Below are 18,155 nucleotides of genomic sequence, written 5' to 3' on the forward strand. Positions count from 1 at the left end.
GGTTATGCACCAGGTTATGCAGAGGTTTCAATACACCCTGATCGAGTCAGGGTTCCCTGGACTTCTGACAGCCACATCTAGAGTAAAACCAGAAAGCATGAGAGTTGATAGAATTGAGTTGAGACCCTCACCCCTAGATAGAAATCAGGCTGTTTCTGCATGTGACAAGTCAAGTAATACAGACATAGAGGATGAAACAGCCTTAGAAGGTGAGGGTGAATTTTATGTGAAGTGAATTTTACCACAATTAAGCAAAAAAGGTGAGGAGCCAGATGATTGATCAAATGTTTTATCTTAATAAAAAAATATATATAGATTAAAATTAAAAAGTACTGTCCTGGCCGGTGTTTCTCGGTGGTTAGAGCATTCACCCACGGACTGAAGGATCATGGGTTCAATTCCCAGTCAAGGGCACATATCTGGGTTGCAGGTTCTATCTCTGGCCCCAGTTGGGGCTCCTGCAGGAGGCAGCGAGTCAATGTGTCTCTCTTGCATTGATGTTTTCTCTCTCTCTCTCTTTCTCTCCCCTTCTCCTCCTCCTCCTCCTCCTCCTCCACCTCCTCCTCCTCCTCCTCCTCCCTCTCCTCCCTCCTTCCCTTCCTCCTTTCTTCCCTTCCACTCTCTCTAAAAAACCAATAGAAAAAAATGTCCTTGGGTGAGGATTAACAAAAAGGAAAGTACTTATTTTAAAACATTTATTACAACAAATGTTAGAGGAAAAGAAATTCCTGAGAGAGAGAAACTCAGAGATAGCATTTTGGTGTGAGTCTTTCCAGGTATTTTTGCACCCACACAGCACTATAATGATTTTGGTTTGTAGATGGTGGAATTACTTACAGAAATGTTACCCTAATGTTCTTAACATGGCTTTTCCTCTCATGTAGCAAAATATCACTGGCACCTTTCATTCTAATAAACATGGAACTGCCTCATCGTACTGGGTGCCCAGAGAGAATCTGCCTACGGCTGTGCCACACTCACCTTAAACCATCTCTGTTGGTAGCCCCTAGGTTCCCTCCCGTTTGCCGCTATAAACACCACCACAGTGCACGTACTTGCACATAGATCTTTCATGTATTTTGCTGGTTATTTTCTTAGGACAAATTCTTGGATCTGGAATTGCTGAGTCAAATGATATGCACCTGAAATATGCTTTATTCTTTACCTCAGCAGTGTTTGCTCAGCTGGGATTACAGGTGATATGGTTGGAGAGACAAGGCATGCATGTCAGAGATTAATGGTTTCTGAGGAAATAGGCTGAAGGAGTGATATAAGCAGTGAACAGAAGGAGAGGGGACCGGGGACTGCTGAGAGAAAGCCTTGTGGGAGCTATGGAACTCAGAGCTAGGAATTAAACATTGGGTGACATTTAGGTAGGCTGGGTCGGGGGTGAGGCCAGGAGGGAATGTCACTTGTGGGAAGGTGTGTTCTGAAGGTGGCATTTGGCTCATCAGCCCTTAAACTGATAAGTTTTCCCAGCCTTTGGCCACCTGTTATTGCTCAGCCATCAGTTGTATTTGGAAACCCAGCTATTCTGGCCTTGCATGTGTGTGAAGAACCACACCTGGTGAAGGCAAGCCGAGAGGGACCAGACCATGGCTCCCTTAAGGGCACAGCATAAAGGAGAGGGAGGCGGCAGAACAGCCCAATCCCTGATTGCTGCTGAGGTAGACTCGTAGGAAAGATAGAAGAGAACTTAAAACATAAAGCCTTAAAGGTTCTAGAAGTAAACGAATGAAATAACTCAGCCTCAGGGTGGTCCGAGATTTCTTAGAAAGCGAAAGCACTAACTCTGTGCTTCAGCTTGCTATTGTTGCCATAACACACCACCACAAATTTAGCATTTTACAACGACACAAACTTACTATCTTTACAGTTCCCTTAGGTCAAAACTCCAGTGGGCTCAGCTGGGTCTCTGCTTTGAGCCTTACAGCACCAAAGTCAACCCATCGGTAGGGCTGCGTTCCTTTCTATGGGTTTGGGGGGGTTTCCTTGCTCATTCAGATTGTTGGCGAAATTTAGTTCCTTACCATTTTAGGACTGTGCTCCCATTTCTTTGCCAGCTGCCATTTGAGGCTGGTTCTCAGCTTAGAAAGGCCCTCACCTTTCTTGGCTTGTGGGCCCCTTCCATCTGCAGAGCCAGCAGTGCCAGGTTGGGTCCTTCCATACCTTGGATCTCACCTTTCTCCTTGATCACATCTTTCTGACTCCACCTTCCTCTCTGCTTTAAGAGCTCACGTGATCAGATTAAGACCACTCAGATGATCCAGAATGACCTCCCATGTCACATCTGATGATTCCATGACCCAGTCACATCTGCAGCCCTTTGCTGGAGATGTAATATATTCACAGGTTCCAGGGACGAGGACGTGGATACTTTTTTGGGGGGAGGGACAATTTTCTGCCTACCAGTTCCTAAAATTAAAAATCTAAAATAAAATCTAAAAATGTTTAAGAAAATGAATAGATAAACCACAGATTGGGAAAAAGATATTCACAGCACATATACTGGACAGAGGGCAGCTGTACAGTAGAATGCTTACACACCAGCAATTAAAAAGTCAACAATCCAATTTAAAAATAAGCAGAAGTCTTAGTTAGACTCTTGATGAAGTTATAAAAACGGGCAGTAAGCATATGGTGAAAAGATGCTTCACATCACAGAAGTGCAAATTAAAACATCTATTAGAACAACAGAAATAAGCAGTAAGCTCACCAAATGTCAGCTGTGATTGGCATTCCTGCACGTTGTGATGGCTGTAAAATGGTGCAGCCACTTTAGAGAACTGTTAGCTGTGAAGTGAGACCTGTCCTCTGCTGTAACCTCGAAATGCCACCCTTAGGTGCTTGTCAAGAGAAAGGAAAACCGCAGTTCACAGAAAGACTTGAACAGGAATGTTTATAGCACCTTTATCTATAATGGCTCAAAGTGAAGCAACCCAAATGTCTACTAACAAAATGGATAAGAACACTTGGTGCATTTATACAATGGGATATATATATATATGGAACAATATAGGTGAATCTTAAAACATTCCACTTATGTGCAATTCAAGAATAGACAGCAGTGATGGAAGTGAGGAAGTGACTGCATAATGACCGGTCGCTGTGATGCGCACAGAGGCTGGAAGTAAGGGGAACTTTCTAGCCTGAGGGAAAAGTTCTACCTTGCTTTGCTGATGGTCACATGGTACATATGACTCTCAGAACTCAAAAGCCAAGCTCTTTGTATTTTATTATCCTACTAGAGGCCCAGTGCACAAAATTTGTGCACATTAAAAGGGAATTAATTAGAGGAAATATTTTAATATTGCTATTTGCCCTTTCTCTATAATAGAAGTGTCAGAGATGAAAGAAAATTAGTAAAATGTATATGAAAATCTCCCTCCTCTCAGAGTCTGGGGCACACCGCAGAACCCAGAGTCAAGTCCCCGCCCACCTGCGCCCAGACCCGGCTGGCCCCACCCCCGTCAAGCCCTGCCGGGCAGGAGGGCAACCTCAGGTCCCCCAGCCCTGGGGCAGGGGGCACAGCCTCAGGTTCCCTGGCCCGGCCTCAGGTCTCCTGGCCCCAACACGGGGTGGGAGGCACAGCCTCAGGTCTCCCAGCCAGGGCGTGAGTATGTGACGACCATTTGCATATTGGCTCTTCATTATATAGGATACTGGAGGCCTGGTGTATGAATTCGTGCATGGGTGGGGTCCCTCGGGGTAGCCTTCAGGGATCAGGTCCCAGCTCATGCCCCCAGGCTCGCCGCCCCAGCTCACGCCCCCAGCCTCGCAGCCCCGTGGCCCCGCCTGGCACCCTGCCTTGGCCTGGTGCCACCCGCTCACCTGCTCCACCATCCCGCCACGGTCCTGCTCTCATCAGGGCCCATCGGGGCTGGCAGCGCCTCCACTGCCACCTGCTGCCAGCGCCGCGTCGCTGACGTCCATGTTCCGTGCTGCCCCCTAGTGGTCAGCGCACGTCATAGCGAGTGATCAAACTCCCAGTCTAACTCCTGAGGGACAATTTACATATTAGGCTTTTATTATATAGGATAGTAAAAGGGTTATATGCAAATCAACTGAATGGCGAAACGACTGGTCGCTATGATGCACACTGACCACCAGGGGGCAGATGCTCAATGCAGGAGCTGTCTTCTGGTGGTCAGTGTGCTCCCACATGGGGAGCGCCGCTCAGCCAGAAGCCGGCTCATGGCTGGCGAGCGCAGCGGTGGTGGCGGGAGCGGGCCTAAGCCATCAGTCAGACGTCCCCAAGTGCTTCCAGACTTCGAGAGAGATTTCTGAGAGGGATGCATGCCGAGGGGTCCTGGACTGCAAGCGGGCGCAGGTCAGGCTGAGGGACCCCCTTCCCCTCAGTGCACGAATCTCATGCACCGGGCCTCTAGTATCCAATAAATAATGAAGATTCAAGATATATGAGACAATATTACAAGGGATAATCAGAGAACCAAAGTTAATTTCCAGAAGTAAAAGTTAATTTCTAAATTTTAAATCACTAGAGAGCATTCTAAAAATCAAATGAGAAAGATGGGAGCAGGAACGACAGTGTGAGGCCCTCCAAAAAGTTTTTTCCTCCATAAAGGCAATGAGAACACTGACAAAAAGGGCCGAAGTCAGTTGTTTGAGAACTCTGAAAGCAAGCAAAAGCCGAGCACTCGGGGGTGGTTATTGCTCTGCCAGAAAAGCTGCTTCTTCCGGTGCAGAACTTTGACTTGCCGTACATTTAATCAGTTCCACGGAGCATGTTTCTTCATGTTTTTCTGTAATGACAAAGTGTTTATGGTCGGTAGCATTTGCTGTGTGGCAGTGGGTCATCTTTCTTTCGCAGTGCGTTTTACAAAGATACATGTTAGAGTCCATGCAATAGGACCGTTTTCCCCGTAAGTCACTTCTACCATTGAACTTCTGAGTCTTATAATCTGTCCCAAAATGCTCAGAACACTAGATGTGCATGTGAGATGGTTGGCTCTGTGCGCCATTCCATGGGTGCAGAAAGCCCTTTGGGCTCGCCTTCCCTGCAGCTAGGGCACTGCTGCCATGGTGTCCGGGGAGGTGTGTGTGCGGGGGGGGGGGGGTGTGAGTAGAGATTGTTTCCAATTAAAAAATCAGCTCCCTGTGACAACAGACCATGTAATTGCCTCATCCTTTTGAGTGTCATTTACTGTCTTTGCTCTTTGAGTGTGTGTGGAACACAGAACTAACTAGAGCCTGATTTTAAAGGATTCTTTTCTCTCACATCTTGATTCCATAGCTTGTAGTGAGCTGCATACGCCATCGCTAGATCGGAAACCAAATAGTTTTGTAGCAGTGAGTGTGACCACCCCTCCACAGGCATTCTGGACGAAGCACGCGCAGACGGAGATCATCGAGGTGGGTGCTGCTGGCCCCCGGGGCTCGGGGACAGGCTCGCCGCAGTCTCACCCCGGGGGAGGCTGCTCGGTGACCTGAGCACCTGTAGCCGGGATCATTTCTATGTGAATTCTTGCTGTTGTCCATGTGTTTTTAGTAAGTGATATTTTTCATCACAGTTCTGGAGGGCACTGTTTTTGCCATATCCTTTACAATCATTGGCCAGTTACTGGCTGGGTATTTTTGAACAGTGATGCTATAAAGTTGGCTGCCTTTTAAGAGGAAGATCCAATTCTTCCTTGTCACTTCCAGTTGGAGAGTAACTCTTAACCAACTCTCCTAGTGGACATACCCCTGTTTTAATTGGTTTTTATCTTTATATCCTTTTGAGTTGTGTGTTATATACTTACTTTTTCATTAAACTAAATGTTATGCATTCACCTCGGGAATTTTACAGAAGCCGTTTAGATAATTGAGCACATTGTGTAAGTTGTGAAACTAAGAGTAGGCGTTGCTGTGGGATTCCACAGGCTTCTGCTGGCGATGTGAGCTCCTGTGTGAATTGTCCGCCCTGGCAATCTCCAGCAGGCTCCACTGCACTTCCTCCTCGTCCCTAGCTTTACATTTTGGAAGATAGACCTTTTCATTCTCTTGTAAACTTATTTCCAAGTTCAAGTCAGCAATCCTGTTTCTAAGCCTTTGTTGAGCACTGTCTGTACACGCAGCACAGTGCTGGGCGCTGCGGGTGATGCAGAGGCCATTGAGGCCCCAGCCCTGCCCCCAAGAGGTTGGCCATCCTGGGGGAGGGCGGATGAATGAAGGTGTCCGCATCTGTACCCAGCAGAGTGCAGGTGTGTGAAGGGTGAGGATGGCACCAGGAGGATGGGTTCCCAGCTAGTTCTGAGGATCGGAGGTGGCTTCCTACGCCACGTAGTGAAATTCTGACTCGATAAGTCGGGTGGGGCCCAAGACTCTGTGTTTCTCCCAGGCTCCAGGTCATGCCCACACTGCCGGTCTAGGGACCACAGCTGCGGAGCATTGCAGAGTCCTGTAATGGCGATGGGGAGCATCATGTGTCTTGGAGAATAACATCAGCCTGTTCATGTGTGCAGAAGGCACAGGTGGAGAGCAAGGGGAACGCCTCAAAAGTCGGGCTAGGAGTTACGTGAGGGCCACCTGAGCAGAGGTGTGTGAGGGAGTGCGATGTTGCACCTGACGCATTGGGAAGGAGGGGCAGAAGGGGTGCCTGCGAGAGAGGATTTTTAAATTTTGTTTTTTTGTTAATCCTCACCCGAAAGAGTGTATTTTTCCCATTGATTTTTAGAGAGAGTAGGAGAGAGAGAGAGAGAGAGAGAGAGAGAGAGAGAGAGAGAGAGAGAATCATCGATGTGAGAGAGGCACATCGATTGGTTGCTTCTTGCACATACCTGACCTGGGCCGGGGATTTAACCTGCAACCCAGGCATGTGCACTGAGACCCTTCAGTGCTCGGGCTGATGCTCTAACCACTGAGAACACTGGCTAGGGAGAGGGAGGGTTTATGGAAGAGTTTATTGTAACTTGGAGGTTGAGAACGACAGAGAAGCAGGTACCGAAGCAGATGCCCAAGTTGGTGGCCTCCTTGGGCGAGAGTCAGAGCTGGTTGACAGGGGCGGATGGAGGGAGGCCGGCGCTGTCCAGCAGGTGTGGAGAGACTGGATCTGGAGCTGCAGAGGGCGCTCAGCCAGGGCATGGTCCCCACACAGGCGGGGCTTTGGGGGCGGGGGAGCGAGGCTAAGCTGCCAGGAATAACCACCTATGATCTAGAAACTAGCAGCTAGTCCTCAAAAAAGGGATAGCTTAAATAGGTCAGGCCTTAATTATTCTAAACCACAGGATTCTAGAAGTAAGAAACGACTTAAGCTATTCATTTCCTCTTCCATCCGCCTTGGCACACCTTACAGGAACAGCCCAAAGTAGTAGACCCAATTGCATAGTGTATTCAAGCTGAACGACACGCGAACGTCAGCCTGTTTCCATGTTATAGAAGCCTCCCACTGAGGGGGCCCTCGGGACACGCCTGGGCCCAGCTGTGTCTGGATCGGGAGGGGTCTGTGGGACGCCTTCGTTCTTGAAAAATGGGGTTTTCTTTGACTGCATTCGTTTAAGCTGCCATGAGCATTTGTGTTGATCCAAGTTGGTAAGAACGTTAATTTCTCGTTCTGAAATGAACAATCACTTTAAAAATTCAACTCTGTGTTCTGAGGATTTTCTTTTCTGTTCTAGGGAACCAACAACCCTATATTCTTAAGCAGCATTGCCTTCTTCCAAGACTCTCTCATCAATCAGATGACGCAGATCAAACTCTCCGTGTACGACGTCAAAGACAGATCTCAGGGAACAGTTAAGTAGTGCGTGGTTCAGGGGCCTTTCTTCGTTTCTTAAAGCTGGGCAGTCATTTCAGCGAGAGGAGCACATGCGACTGGCTTCACCACTGGCCCACTAATTGATATCCTGTGGGATTTGCCTTTGGAATTTCTTCCTGCACATCCCTGTTGGGCTCCTGCAGTGAGGGTCAGAGGTGCTGTGGGCAGCAGCCAGCGACCCCGGCCTGGTCATGGGGCTGAGGCACAGCACGGGCTCACGCTGTGTTCCCTCTTCCTCAGATGTACCTACTGGGCTCTGGGACATTCATTGTCAAGGATCTGCTCCAGGACAGGCATCATCGGTTGCATTTAACACTAAGGTTGGTATTTAATTTTGTTCCTTTGAGAGGGTCTTGAGTTCTGAGGTCCCGGGACTCATGGGGAAGGGCCCCATTTCCTGCCTCTCCCAGAGGCTGGTCTTAGCAAACAATCTGTCAGGGGGCTAATGGAGGGGGCATGTGTGGCATCCACAGGAAATCGAGTACAGCTGGACTCAGACCTGCAGGAAGACCTAGATCACATCTGATCGGCGAGATGAGTTTACAGTGTCTGCTTCCTCCCCAACAGAGTGTCCGCTCCCAGAAAGCAGGGGTTTTTTCTGTTTTGCTTCATTGCTGTATCCTAAGGCACATAGAACAGGGCTTGGGGCTCAATAAATATTTGTGGGGGCGGGGGGACCCCCACCATGTCCCTGGAAGAAAGATGTCAAGATGGCAACTCTTCCCAAATTCATTTTAGGGGCAACTCCCACCCAACCCCTGACTTGGTGTTCTTGTTTTCAAAATAATGTGAAAATTGGGAAAACATTCCAAAATAGCAAAGGAAATGTTGGCAAAGAGGATTAATTCCCTGCACTAATTCTCTGCAGCCATGGTGATAGCAGTGCCGCCGGCATCGGGCAGGACAGGAGCCCTGCAGGCGCCTGGTGGGTGTGGAGACCTGACTGGGGAGAGAGGAACAGTCCTAGGGAAACGAGGGTCATGGGGAACGGGGTCGTAGAGGAAAATACCCAGGTACACGATGTGCCTGAGCAATCCTAGTTGGACCCGCGCACACGTAAGAAGTGGACATCATCCTCTAAGAGAAGCTGACGAGGACTGTTGGGATAGTGTGGGGAAAGGACTTCCCGGGCATGAGGACACTGAGAGTCACAGAGGCATTTGGCACAGCAGTGACCACAGGAAAGTTGACACTGGCTCTGTCAGACATCTTCCATAATAGTCCAGGCGTCCCTGGATGAGTCACATGGGCCCACGCAGTGCAGCCCCCCGCGATCTTAGGGGGAGCCAGACGGGTGGAGTGGCAGCAGCTGTGCCGTGTCAGGAATCAGAGGCTTTGGGAAACCCTGGGTGGCCTCAGCTGACTTAGGGTCCAGGCCTCAGCCTTGGGGAAAATCAAAGCTTGAAGAAGGAGCAGGAAGGATCTGGTCCCAGAAGAAGGTTCTCTCCAGTCCTCATTTCCAGACGTGTCCCCATTGCTGTGTGGGGCAGGGGTCAGCCCAGGGGAGCAAGCACTGGCTCCTCCCCTCAGGTCCCCAGGCATGCTCGCACTTCTCCTGGGGCTTGGGTTCCCTGTCTGCCTCCCCTGGAGTCTGGGCGTGCAGCAAGTGCTGCCCGACTGGCCAGCCGGCCAGGTCCCGGCACGCCCTAGACCTTGGTGACAGATGCTGAGCTTACGCAGAAATGGAGCCCAGTCACGATGCCACTTCCCAAAGCACGTTGCTTGTTGCAGGTCTGCAGAGAGTGACCGTGTGGGTAACATCACGGTGATCGGCTGGCAGATGGAGGAGAAGTCAGACCAGCGGCCTCCAGTGACCCGGGCTGTGGACACCATCAACGGGAGGGTGAGCACCCATTCATGGGAAGGAGTGATGGCCCCTGTCTAGATGGGCGCTGCCTCTGCCGCAGGGAAGGGGCAGGTGGGCCTGCACTGTCCACCCGCCATAGGACCTACCAGTCCCCTGGGCGCTTCTCAAAGGGGAGACAAGGGAGCCCCTCAGGCTCTGCTGCCCTGGAGCCTGCCTCTGCCCAGGCCACACGGGCCACCTCTCCAGAATGGGAAGAGGTGGGGGGAGCCTGGCGGAGGGGCTGCAGTCAGGAAGGGAGAGGGGTGTGGAGGGGGTGCAGTCAGGAGGGGGGAGAGGTGATGGGGGTGCAGTCAGGAGGGGGGAGAGGTGATGGGGGTGCAGTCAGGACGGGGGAGAGGTGGCTGGGGTTGGGGGTGGGGAATGAGACCCAGACTGTCTGGTATTTTGTTAGTACCTTCCTCTCCCAGGCACTCAGGCGCTCATGGTCGCCTCATGCACACACATCTCAAGTCTGCACACGTCCTGCCGCCTCTCACACCCCCTCTCAGGCTCTGTCTTCCCATCCCCTTTCCCTCCCATGCTGTCTCCTCACCTTTTCTCTCACTCATGTTCAGAGACAATCTGTGCTCTCAGACTAGAATTCCAGTTTAGAACTCAAGCGCTGGTACATACCATTTTAAAATACAGAGATAGGTCATTTTACCCCAAATAAGCCCAGAACGTCAGCTATGGAAATATTTCTGGGTATCGTTTTCCCTCCCTTTTACTTTACACGTCAAAACACTGAAATATGAGGTGAAATGACGTAGTCGAAAGACAGGCATTTCTGGAAAATTTTGAGTGGGACACGTCCACTGTACTGGGACGTGGGTTGATCAGTCGGTGGCCTAGGTGACCTATTCATTGTGGAGTGGATGGTGCCATTCACCTTAAGAGCTCCTTCATGAGATCTGGCGGCCACCACCCCTGTGGAGTGCGCTGGGCTCACCTCAGCCTATGGCTTCTCGTGCTTTTCTGTATGTCACTAGATGGTCCTCCCCGTGGACGAGAGCTTGACCGAAGCGTTGGGAATCCGATCCAAATATGCTTCGTTGCGTAAAGACACATTGCTGAAATCGGGTGAGCGGATTCCCCCACGGTCCTCTTGCCCCTCTCGGGAGAGTCCAGTCGGGCCCAGTCACCCTTTCCACCCACCTCTGTGGCTGTCTCTTGCTGACATTGGCCTTAGTGGCTGCCGGCCTCACTGGCACAGCCCTTGTATTTGGGAGTTAGTGGTTCATTCTGGGAGAACGGGATTGCATGTCCCAGGGGAAGAGCATTCAGGCTCAGTCACCTGGAGGGCTTTGGGTTTAAGTGTTTGATTGAGAGGAACAGTCAGGATACCTGGGGGCGTGGGGAGGAGGACCCGGCCAGGTCTGCAGCTGCTCACACAGTCTCCGTCTCCCCGCCCCTCAGTGTTCGGTGGTGCCATCTGCCGCATGTACCGCTTCCCCACCACCGACGGCAACCACCTGCGGATCCTGGAGCAGATGGCGGAGAGCGTGCTCTCCCTGCACGTGCCCCGGCAGTTCGTGAAGCTGCTGCTGGAAGAAGATGCAGCCAGGTGAGGCCCATGTGGAGCGGCTGCCCGCCCACCATGCCCGCGCCGCCTGCCTTCCGGAAAGATCTTAGATGTGTGTGGTGGACGAAGCACTGGCCCAGATAGGCCAGATGACAAGCCAGCTTCCGCCCTTGGCTGCTTTGTGGCCTGGGCGTCCAGAGCCTCCGTTTGCTCATCTGCATCCTGAGGTTTCTGTGCAAAGACTTCACAAGGCAATGTGCCTGGAGCACTAGACGCACCCGGCACTCGGTCCCCGCTCCCTTCCCTCTCCTTTCACCGCTCCCTTGGCCTTAGGAAGTTAAAAGTAGCTGGTCATTCTTTGGTGATGGCTGCCGGGGTCAGCAGTTTCTGTGGGCAGGGCCACAGTGATATGGGCTCCAGAAAGTTAAGCAGGACCCATTGGGCATCCTTCCAGCTCGGCATGCGCCACTGGTCCCCAGGCAGGGAGGAGCCTGGGTGGCTCAGCATGTAGGTTGTGTCTCCCGTTCGCCCTTCACTGTCATTACTGCTCCTTGTCATAAAATGACGTTAATTACAGACACAATTAACAAAAGCGTGAACGAAAACATTGCAACCAGAATCCTGCTGTTTTAACACAACTGTTTCATTTTAAATTTTCATCTTAAAAAAATCAAACTTAAAAGAAAAATGGCAAGAAATGCAAAGAGCTGCTTTCTCTCTATTTATACATCTTTTATATGTATTTTAATTTTTACATTTTTCCTCTCAGCTTTTTTATATCTGTGCCTTTATACATAGCTACCCTATATCTTCACTTTTCTTATAAGTTCTAGTTAGGGCATCATTTCCCACTGTTGGCACTAGGTATGTGCTCACATGCACTGTAACTTTAAAGACTGTTCACGGAAGCATTTTGCTTTCGAGGGTCGTGTTGTTTCTCACTCTAGCCACGTGGCAGGTGCTGTGCTCAGTGTGAGGCTCCTTGATGAGCGAGACGCCCTGGGAGACAGTCATTAACAGAGCTGGGGGCCACACATGGAGCCCCAGATGTGTCAGCAGAAAGTAAAAGGGGGCCCTGAGAGGGAGGGTGGTCTGAGCAGGCCTCTGTGACATTAAACTGACACATAAGAAGGAGCCACATGAAACACAGGCAGAGACATCCAGAGGGACCACAGGGTGCGCGTGAGCTGAGCTGAGGCTGGGGCCAGTGGGCCTTTGAGCGAGGATGCTGCTCTCCTGCAAGCCCCACAGCCTGATCTGCACAGGGTGTTCTTTTACATTAACTTCTCTTACTCCTTACCCAAAGATATGTCTTAATGGATTTGGCAGCGAGAAGAAGGGAGAGAGAAACATAGATCAGTTGCCTCCTGTACATGCCCAACCAAGGATCAAACCTGCAATCTGGGTATGTACCCTGACCGGGAATCGAACCCACAATCTTTTAGTGTACAGTTCGATGCTCCAACCAACTGAGCCACACCAGCCAGGGCACATTAATTTTGCTAATATAATAATAAAGTAGTACAATGTTTTTTTTAACATCAGACAACTTAGTAGATTCCTAAAAACTTGTATAAATTAGGTTTTTTTCCTTCGAAGGAAAATGTGCATAGTATAAAAAGCTAAATACTGCCGAAGGCGGTTAAAAACGTAAGTCTCAGGGTTTCCATGTTAGTGTTAACTGCTGTACAGAGTACTTTTAATCAGTACTGATTTCTTATAACATGAGGATTTTAGGTCTTTTATACTTTCCTGCTCCCCAGGTTCCTAAAACGGTTAACCTGTTTTTTGTTTGTTTGTTTTTAATTTGTCTTGTGTTTTATTTGTCTGGAGACAACAAATCATAGCAGTTACTTACAGGTCTCCAGCCCCTCGTGTTTGGGAGGGTCACAGGTCATTCTGCTCTGCCCAGGCCCAGTGGCTGCAGCTTGAGCCTTCGCCCATGTGGTTTCTGTCAGGAGCCAGGGTGTCGGGCCAGGGTGGAGCTGCTCTCCTCTCCGCTCCTCCACTTAGTTTGCCTCAAACATTTGGCTGCGTTTCTGTAAAAAGCTTCTCTGTGCACTTGCCCTGGGGTCGGGGTCTGCGTCTCGTGCAGCCCTTCCTCCTGGAGGGCCCGTCACGCCCCTGCTGCTCGGCTCAGACTCCGGTGCTGGGGCCTCCCTGGCATCTCCGTGCTCCTGTGTGCACTTTGTTTTCTGGTGGTGCAGACCCTGGGCCTCACGCCTGTGTTTTGCTTGCAGAGTGTGTGAACTGGAGGAGCTGGGGGAGCTGTCCCCCTGCTGGGAGAGCCTCCGGCGCCAGATTGTCACTCAGTACCAGACCATCATCCTCACGTACCAGGAGAACCTGACCGACCTGCATCAGTACAAAGGTGGGCACAGGTCTCTCCATCACTACACCACACTCTTGTGTTCCCGCTGGGACTCGACCCCAGGAGCGCTCAGATGGTCACACTGGCAGACACTCAAATGGATTTTTCAAAATAGATTCTCATGGAGGTGTGAATTCTCTAAAATTTAGATTTTTCAGATCCTAATTAAGAAGGCAAATCTGTGAATTACATTGAAAATTCCTTCCGAGGAGCCATGTGCCAAAACAACCACTGTGCGATGAGATTTCGGAGAGACCAATGACCTAATAGCAGTGAAATGCCCAAAGGATGGAGGCCCTGTGCCTTCGACAAGCACTTTTCTCCATTTCCCAGTTTAACAGTGGCATTTGCATTGAAATATAGATTGAGTGGAACTCGCTATTTTAAGGCTCCAAAGGGAGATGGAGTACAGACACCTCACCTTTTCTTGGAAGATACCCTTTGATTTTCAGAACACTCTCAGGGAAGGTTTAGAAGACTGTTCTTAACTTACTCCCTTTTTATTCCAAACGGAATGATTTTTTTTGGGGGGGGGGGCGTGGAGGGGCATTCCATTACTTTATTCTCTATCTTTAGATTCTTCCCTCCTTCTGCTCTTCATAATGAAATTTCAGGCTTGAAAGAAAATCATAAGCCCTTACCGTACTTTTGACCCAGAACGTGTGAGCATGTCCATGAACTTGGCTGCGGAGAAGTGAACACAGGAGTGATAATAAGATGCTGGCGCCCTGGTTTGCTTTGAATCTGAAGAATAGATCCCAGTGTATTTCTAAGAGAAAAGGCAGCATTTGTTTGAAGGAACGTGGGGACCTACCAGGCTGGATGCCAGTTACCTGGGAGAGTCTGACACCACACAGCCCGAGTTTTCTGGAGCAGAGCCTCTCAATGTCACTGTGTCTAAATGCCCAGTCTTATTGATAGCGGATTCTGCGATTCCAGCAGGCTCCCTGCTGCTGGTGCCGGGGCCGCCGTACGTGCCCAGTGAGCAGCCTCGTGCAGAGCGGACAGTGCCTGCCTGTATTTTGTATCCTGGCAAAATAAATCTTCCTTACTTTTTTTTTCTTTTAATATATTTTATTGATTTTTTACAGAGAGGAAGGGAGAGGGATAGAGAGTTAGAAACATCGATGAGTGAGAAACATCGATCAGCTGCCTCCTGCAGGCCCCCCACTGGGGATGTGCCCGCAGCCAAGGTACATGCCCTTGACCGGAATTGAACCTGGGACCCTTGAGTCCGAAGGCTGATGCTGTATCCACTGAGCCAAACCGGTTAGGGCTAAATCTTCCTTTCTTCACCGCTTACCTCTTCTACCCTGATTGTCAGTGTAGTTTGTAAGTCCTTTCTTTTCTGGGCATGGAGTTCCTTTATTAGTTACAGATTTTGACTGTGGAAATCAGATCGCAGATCTTTGTCACACAACATTGTCCACCTGCTTGACCACCCAGTGTGCACAGGGGAGCCTGTTTGAGTTTGCGTTCTAGTGGCCAGAACAGGTGCTGCCCAGCACCTGTCCATCCCCACAGCCCGGGTGGTGAGCAGATCTTGCCATCACTTTTCAGGATTGAGAAATGCTGCTCTAGTTGAACCAGTCCCCGAGGTCTGGGATGATGGCAGCCTCTAGAGCTGGAGCAGGCAGTCCTGGCGTGGGCCTGGCTTTTTATAGTGCTGCTGGCATCCTCCAGCACAGAGCCTCCTCCTGTGTCAGCCTCTCTGTGAAGAGCGGAGTCATGGGTGGGCAGGCATCCACCGTCCCTCCTGAGGCTGCCTCCGGCCTCCATTCCCCACCTAAGCACCCAGAGCCAGTCTCCTGGCCGGCGGGCTGCCCTCCTTTAGTGTCTGGAAGTGAAATGCGCTCGTAGGCAACGCAGAATTGCCAGGGCTGAGACCACCCATACCTGCTTTCTGAGCAGCGTCCCCACAATCCCCCTTTCTGCTGCCATTCGTGAGTGCGGGTACATGTTGACGCCCTTTGTTTTTGAATATTCCGTTTCTTAGGTCCCTCGTTTAAAGCGAGCAGTTTGAAAGCAGATAAAAAGTTGGAATTTGTTCCCACAAACTTGCACATACAAAGAATGAGGGTTCAGGACGATGGAGGATCAGGTAACTGCGGCCCCTCTTATGGAACCCCTGTCACTCTGTTCCCCTGTGCACGTGGGCCCTGCACTGCCCCACATCTGCGCCAGCCTTGCCTGCATGTTGTGCTGGGCAGCTCGATGAGAGACACATCTCAGGACCTTTGTAAGGTCTTCATTCAGAGCACAAACCCCTTCCTCTCGTGTCTCCTCCGTCCAGCTTCCTTTGCGTTTCTGTGGCAGAAAGCTGCCCGTCCGTCATCCTCCCCAAGTAGGGATGTGTGCTGCGTGTTGCCTTCAGCCCCGTGTGGCTTCACCCTGGGAGGTTAGGGGCCCCTGGACAGCCCAGGCTGTGGGGCTCAGGGAACCGCAGTCTGCGTGGACCTGGGGGAGGGTCAGGCCCAAGATCCGTGTGCATATCCCTGTAGCTGGGTCGCCTACAGGCCCAAGCCCAGGGTAATGAAGGAGAGCTTTCTGTCATTCAGATCAGAGCTATGACATCGTCACCATTGGGGCGCCAGCCGCACACTGCCAAGGTTTTAAGTCAGGAGGCCTCCGCAAAAAGCTGCACAAATTTGAAGAGTCCAAGAAACAGTAAGTTCCTGGGGGGGGGGGGGGGTCATGGTCCTCGTATGGCTGTGTGATGCTTCCTGGGTTAAAACATCAAAACATGAGCACAACGCACCAGCCCTTCAGCCGCTGCTGCGTGGTGAGAGGCTGCCTACTGCCCCTGTGCTGCTCTGTGCGCCGCTGGCAGGGGCGGGGGCAGTGGCCAGCTGGTCAGTAGTCCTGTCCCTGCACATGGAAATCACCTTGAAGGTGGTGCTTTTGGCAGCTGCCCTGAGTGGACTGCTGGCTCTGCTGTCCGTGAGAGTCGCTGGCCAGTCTGTGAACGTCCCCAAGTGTGCAGCCTGGGAGGGCTGTTCCTTTCCTAAGGGATGCTGTGGAGAAACATTCCCAGTTTCAAAAAGGCTTGAGGGGCTGCACGGATCTGCCGTGCTGAGCAGGAAGCTGCCAGGCAGCAGGTGGGGAAGGCCGGTGCAGAGTGCAGTGAGGTGCAGCTGGAGGCACGGGGGTGCTTTGGGGAGAGGAACGAGAGGAGAGCTGGCCTCAGTGTGGGGCCGACAGATGTGGCCTGGCCCTGAGGAGCTCTGGGCCTGGTGTGAGCAGGGCGTGCGTGGGAGCAAGCACACAGGGTGCTGTGGAGCGTGCAGCAGGGGCGGCGGGGAGAGACCTGCGAATCCGAGCTAGTGCGTTGGGCATGGGGGAGGTGATCTTCCAGAATGTCAAGATTTAAATCGGTGAAGGGATGGGCGTGTAGGAAGTGGAGGTGGTGAGTGTCGAGGGTACTCTGAGATCCTGGGACCTGAAATAGAGAATGAAAGGCTGGCGCTTGGGGAGGACGATTATGATGTGAACATGTTGAGGCTGAAAGGAAAGATGGAAGTGAGTGAGGCAGGTGGAGGAGAACATGGACCGAGCAGGTTCTGGAGAAGATGGAAAGAGGCAGGGCCAGGCAGTGAGCCAGGGACGTGGAGAGCAGAGGCTGCAGGCAGAGTTTTGAGGTGGGAAGGCGCAAGCTGAGGTTTGGTGGAAAACAGCCCCCGTAGAATGTGGAGTTGGAAGGTCACACTCGTCACTGGGAATGGAACGGGCTGAGGGAAGGTGAATAAAAGGCCCAGGGAATGAATGGCCAGGGAATCCCCTCAGGTGGTCAGGTGGAGAGTTAGCAGGCGCCGGAGCCAGGAGGCCCTGGCCTGGCTCTGTGCTGCCGTGGCCGGGAGTCAGGACGTGGCTGGAGAAAATGGACCTTGGACTGGGCCAGGGATAGACGAAAGGTCAGGTGCAGTGTTGGGGCAGGGATGCCGCTAGGAGTGTCACTGGCCATGGCGCTGAGGCTGGAGGGGACAGGTGAGGAGGGGAGTACCGTGAGGAGTGTCCATGCAGATGGGTGCGCAGGCTGCCCTGAGCCACGGAACTCCTGGAGGCGGGAGGAGGGGGAGCAGGGAGGGCCTGGTATGGAAGGGGAGCTCCAGCCTTGGGAGGGGGAGGCTGCAGACAGCCTGCTCCACCTCGACGCATCCCCACCAAGGGCCCTTCCTGCTCAGACAAGCCAGGTGGCCAGGCCCGCTGTGGGCCCAGTGCCTCCGGTGTTTCTCTGGACAGTGTGACAGCTCCAGGGCTCCCGTCCCACGACTGCACAGCCAGCAGAGACCCTGTGTGTGTCACACCGCTGCACGGGGCGTGTGGAGTATGAGCGTGCGATTGAGGGTGGCATGGGGCCTTGGAGGGAAAAGCCAGTCAAGAGGGGTGCCCCCGGCTGTCCTCGTCCCAGGAAGGCCGGCGTGCTCATGCCCGATTACACCGTGCGTTAACTTCAGAACGTCTCAGCCCCTATATGCCTTTGTGGTATTTTTCAAATATATAATATTTTTATGTAATGTCCTACTAAAGTCATAGAACTGGTGGGAGCGGTTTTCCTCGTTGAAACTTCCTTCAAGTGCAGCCGCACTGTGCCCAACAGGGATGTGCCCTGGGCATGAGCATGCCATCAGGAATGAGCACCTGGCTCATGTGTTAGTTGTCC

At 51.6% G+C, this 18,155-nt stretch overlaps 1 protein-coding gene across 15 annotated transcripts in view; it reads left to right on the plus strand.

Annotated features, from left to right (window-relative positions):
• The window catches only part of INPP4A (inositol polyphosphate-4-phosphatase type I A), a 72,698-nt gene that overhangs the window by 5,608 nt on the left and 48,935 nt on the right, over positions 1-18,155 (plus strand). For all 15 annotated transcript variants that reach the window (XM_023761486.1, XM_023761485.1, XM_023761488.1 and 12 more), the window contains 9 exons: positions 5,255-5,373; positions 7,617-7,733; positions 7,997-8,076; positions 9,488-9,599; positions 10,592-10,682; positions 11,019-11,166; positions 13,365-13,495; positions 15,492-15,596; positions 16,054-16,162. In XM_023761486.1, coding sequence (XP_023617254.1) covers positions 5,255-5,373; positions 7,617-7,733; positions 7,997-8,076; positions 9,488-9,599; positions 10,592-10,682; positions 11,019-11,166; positions 13,365-13,495; positions 15,492-15,596; positions 16,054-16,162 — 1,012 coding nt within the window. The remainder of the gene's footprint in view (positions 1-5,254; positions 5,374-7,616; positions 7,734-7,996; positions 8,077-9,487; positions 9,600-10,591; positions 10,683-11,018; positions 11,167-13,364; positions 13,496-15,491; positions 15,597-16,053; positions 16,163-18,155) is intronic.

The sequence above is a fragment of the Myotis lucifugus genome, unplaced genomic scaffold (assembly GCF_000147115.1).
Source record: "Myotis lucifugus unplaced genomic scaffold, Myoluc2.0 scaffold_210, whole genome shotgun sequence".
Taxonomy (NCBI): Eukaryota; Metazoa; Chordata; class Mammalia; order Chiroptera; family Vespertilionidae; genus Myotis; species Myotis lucifugus.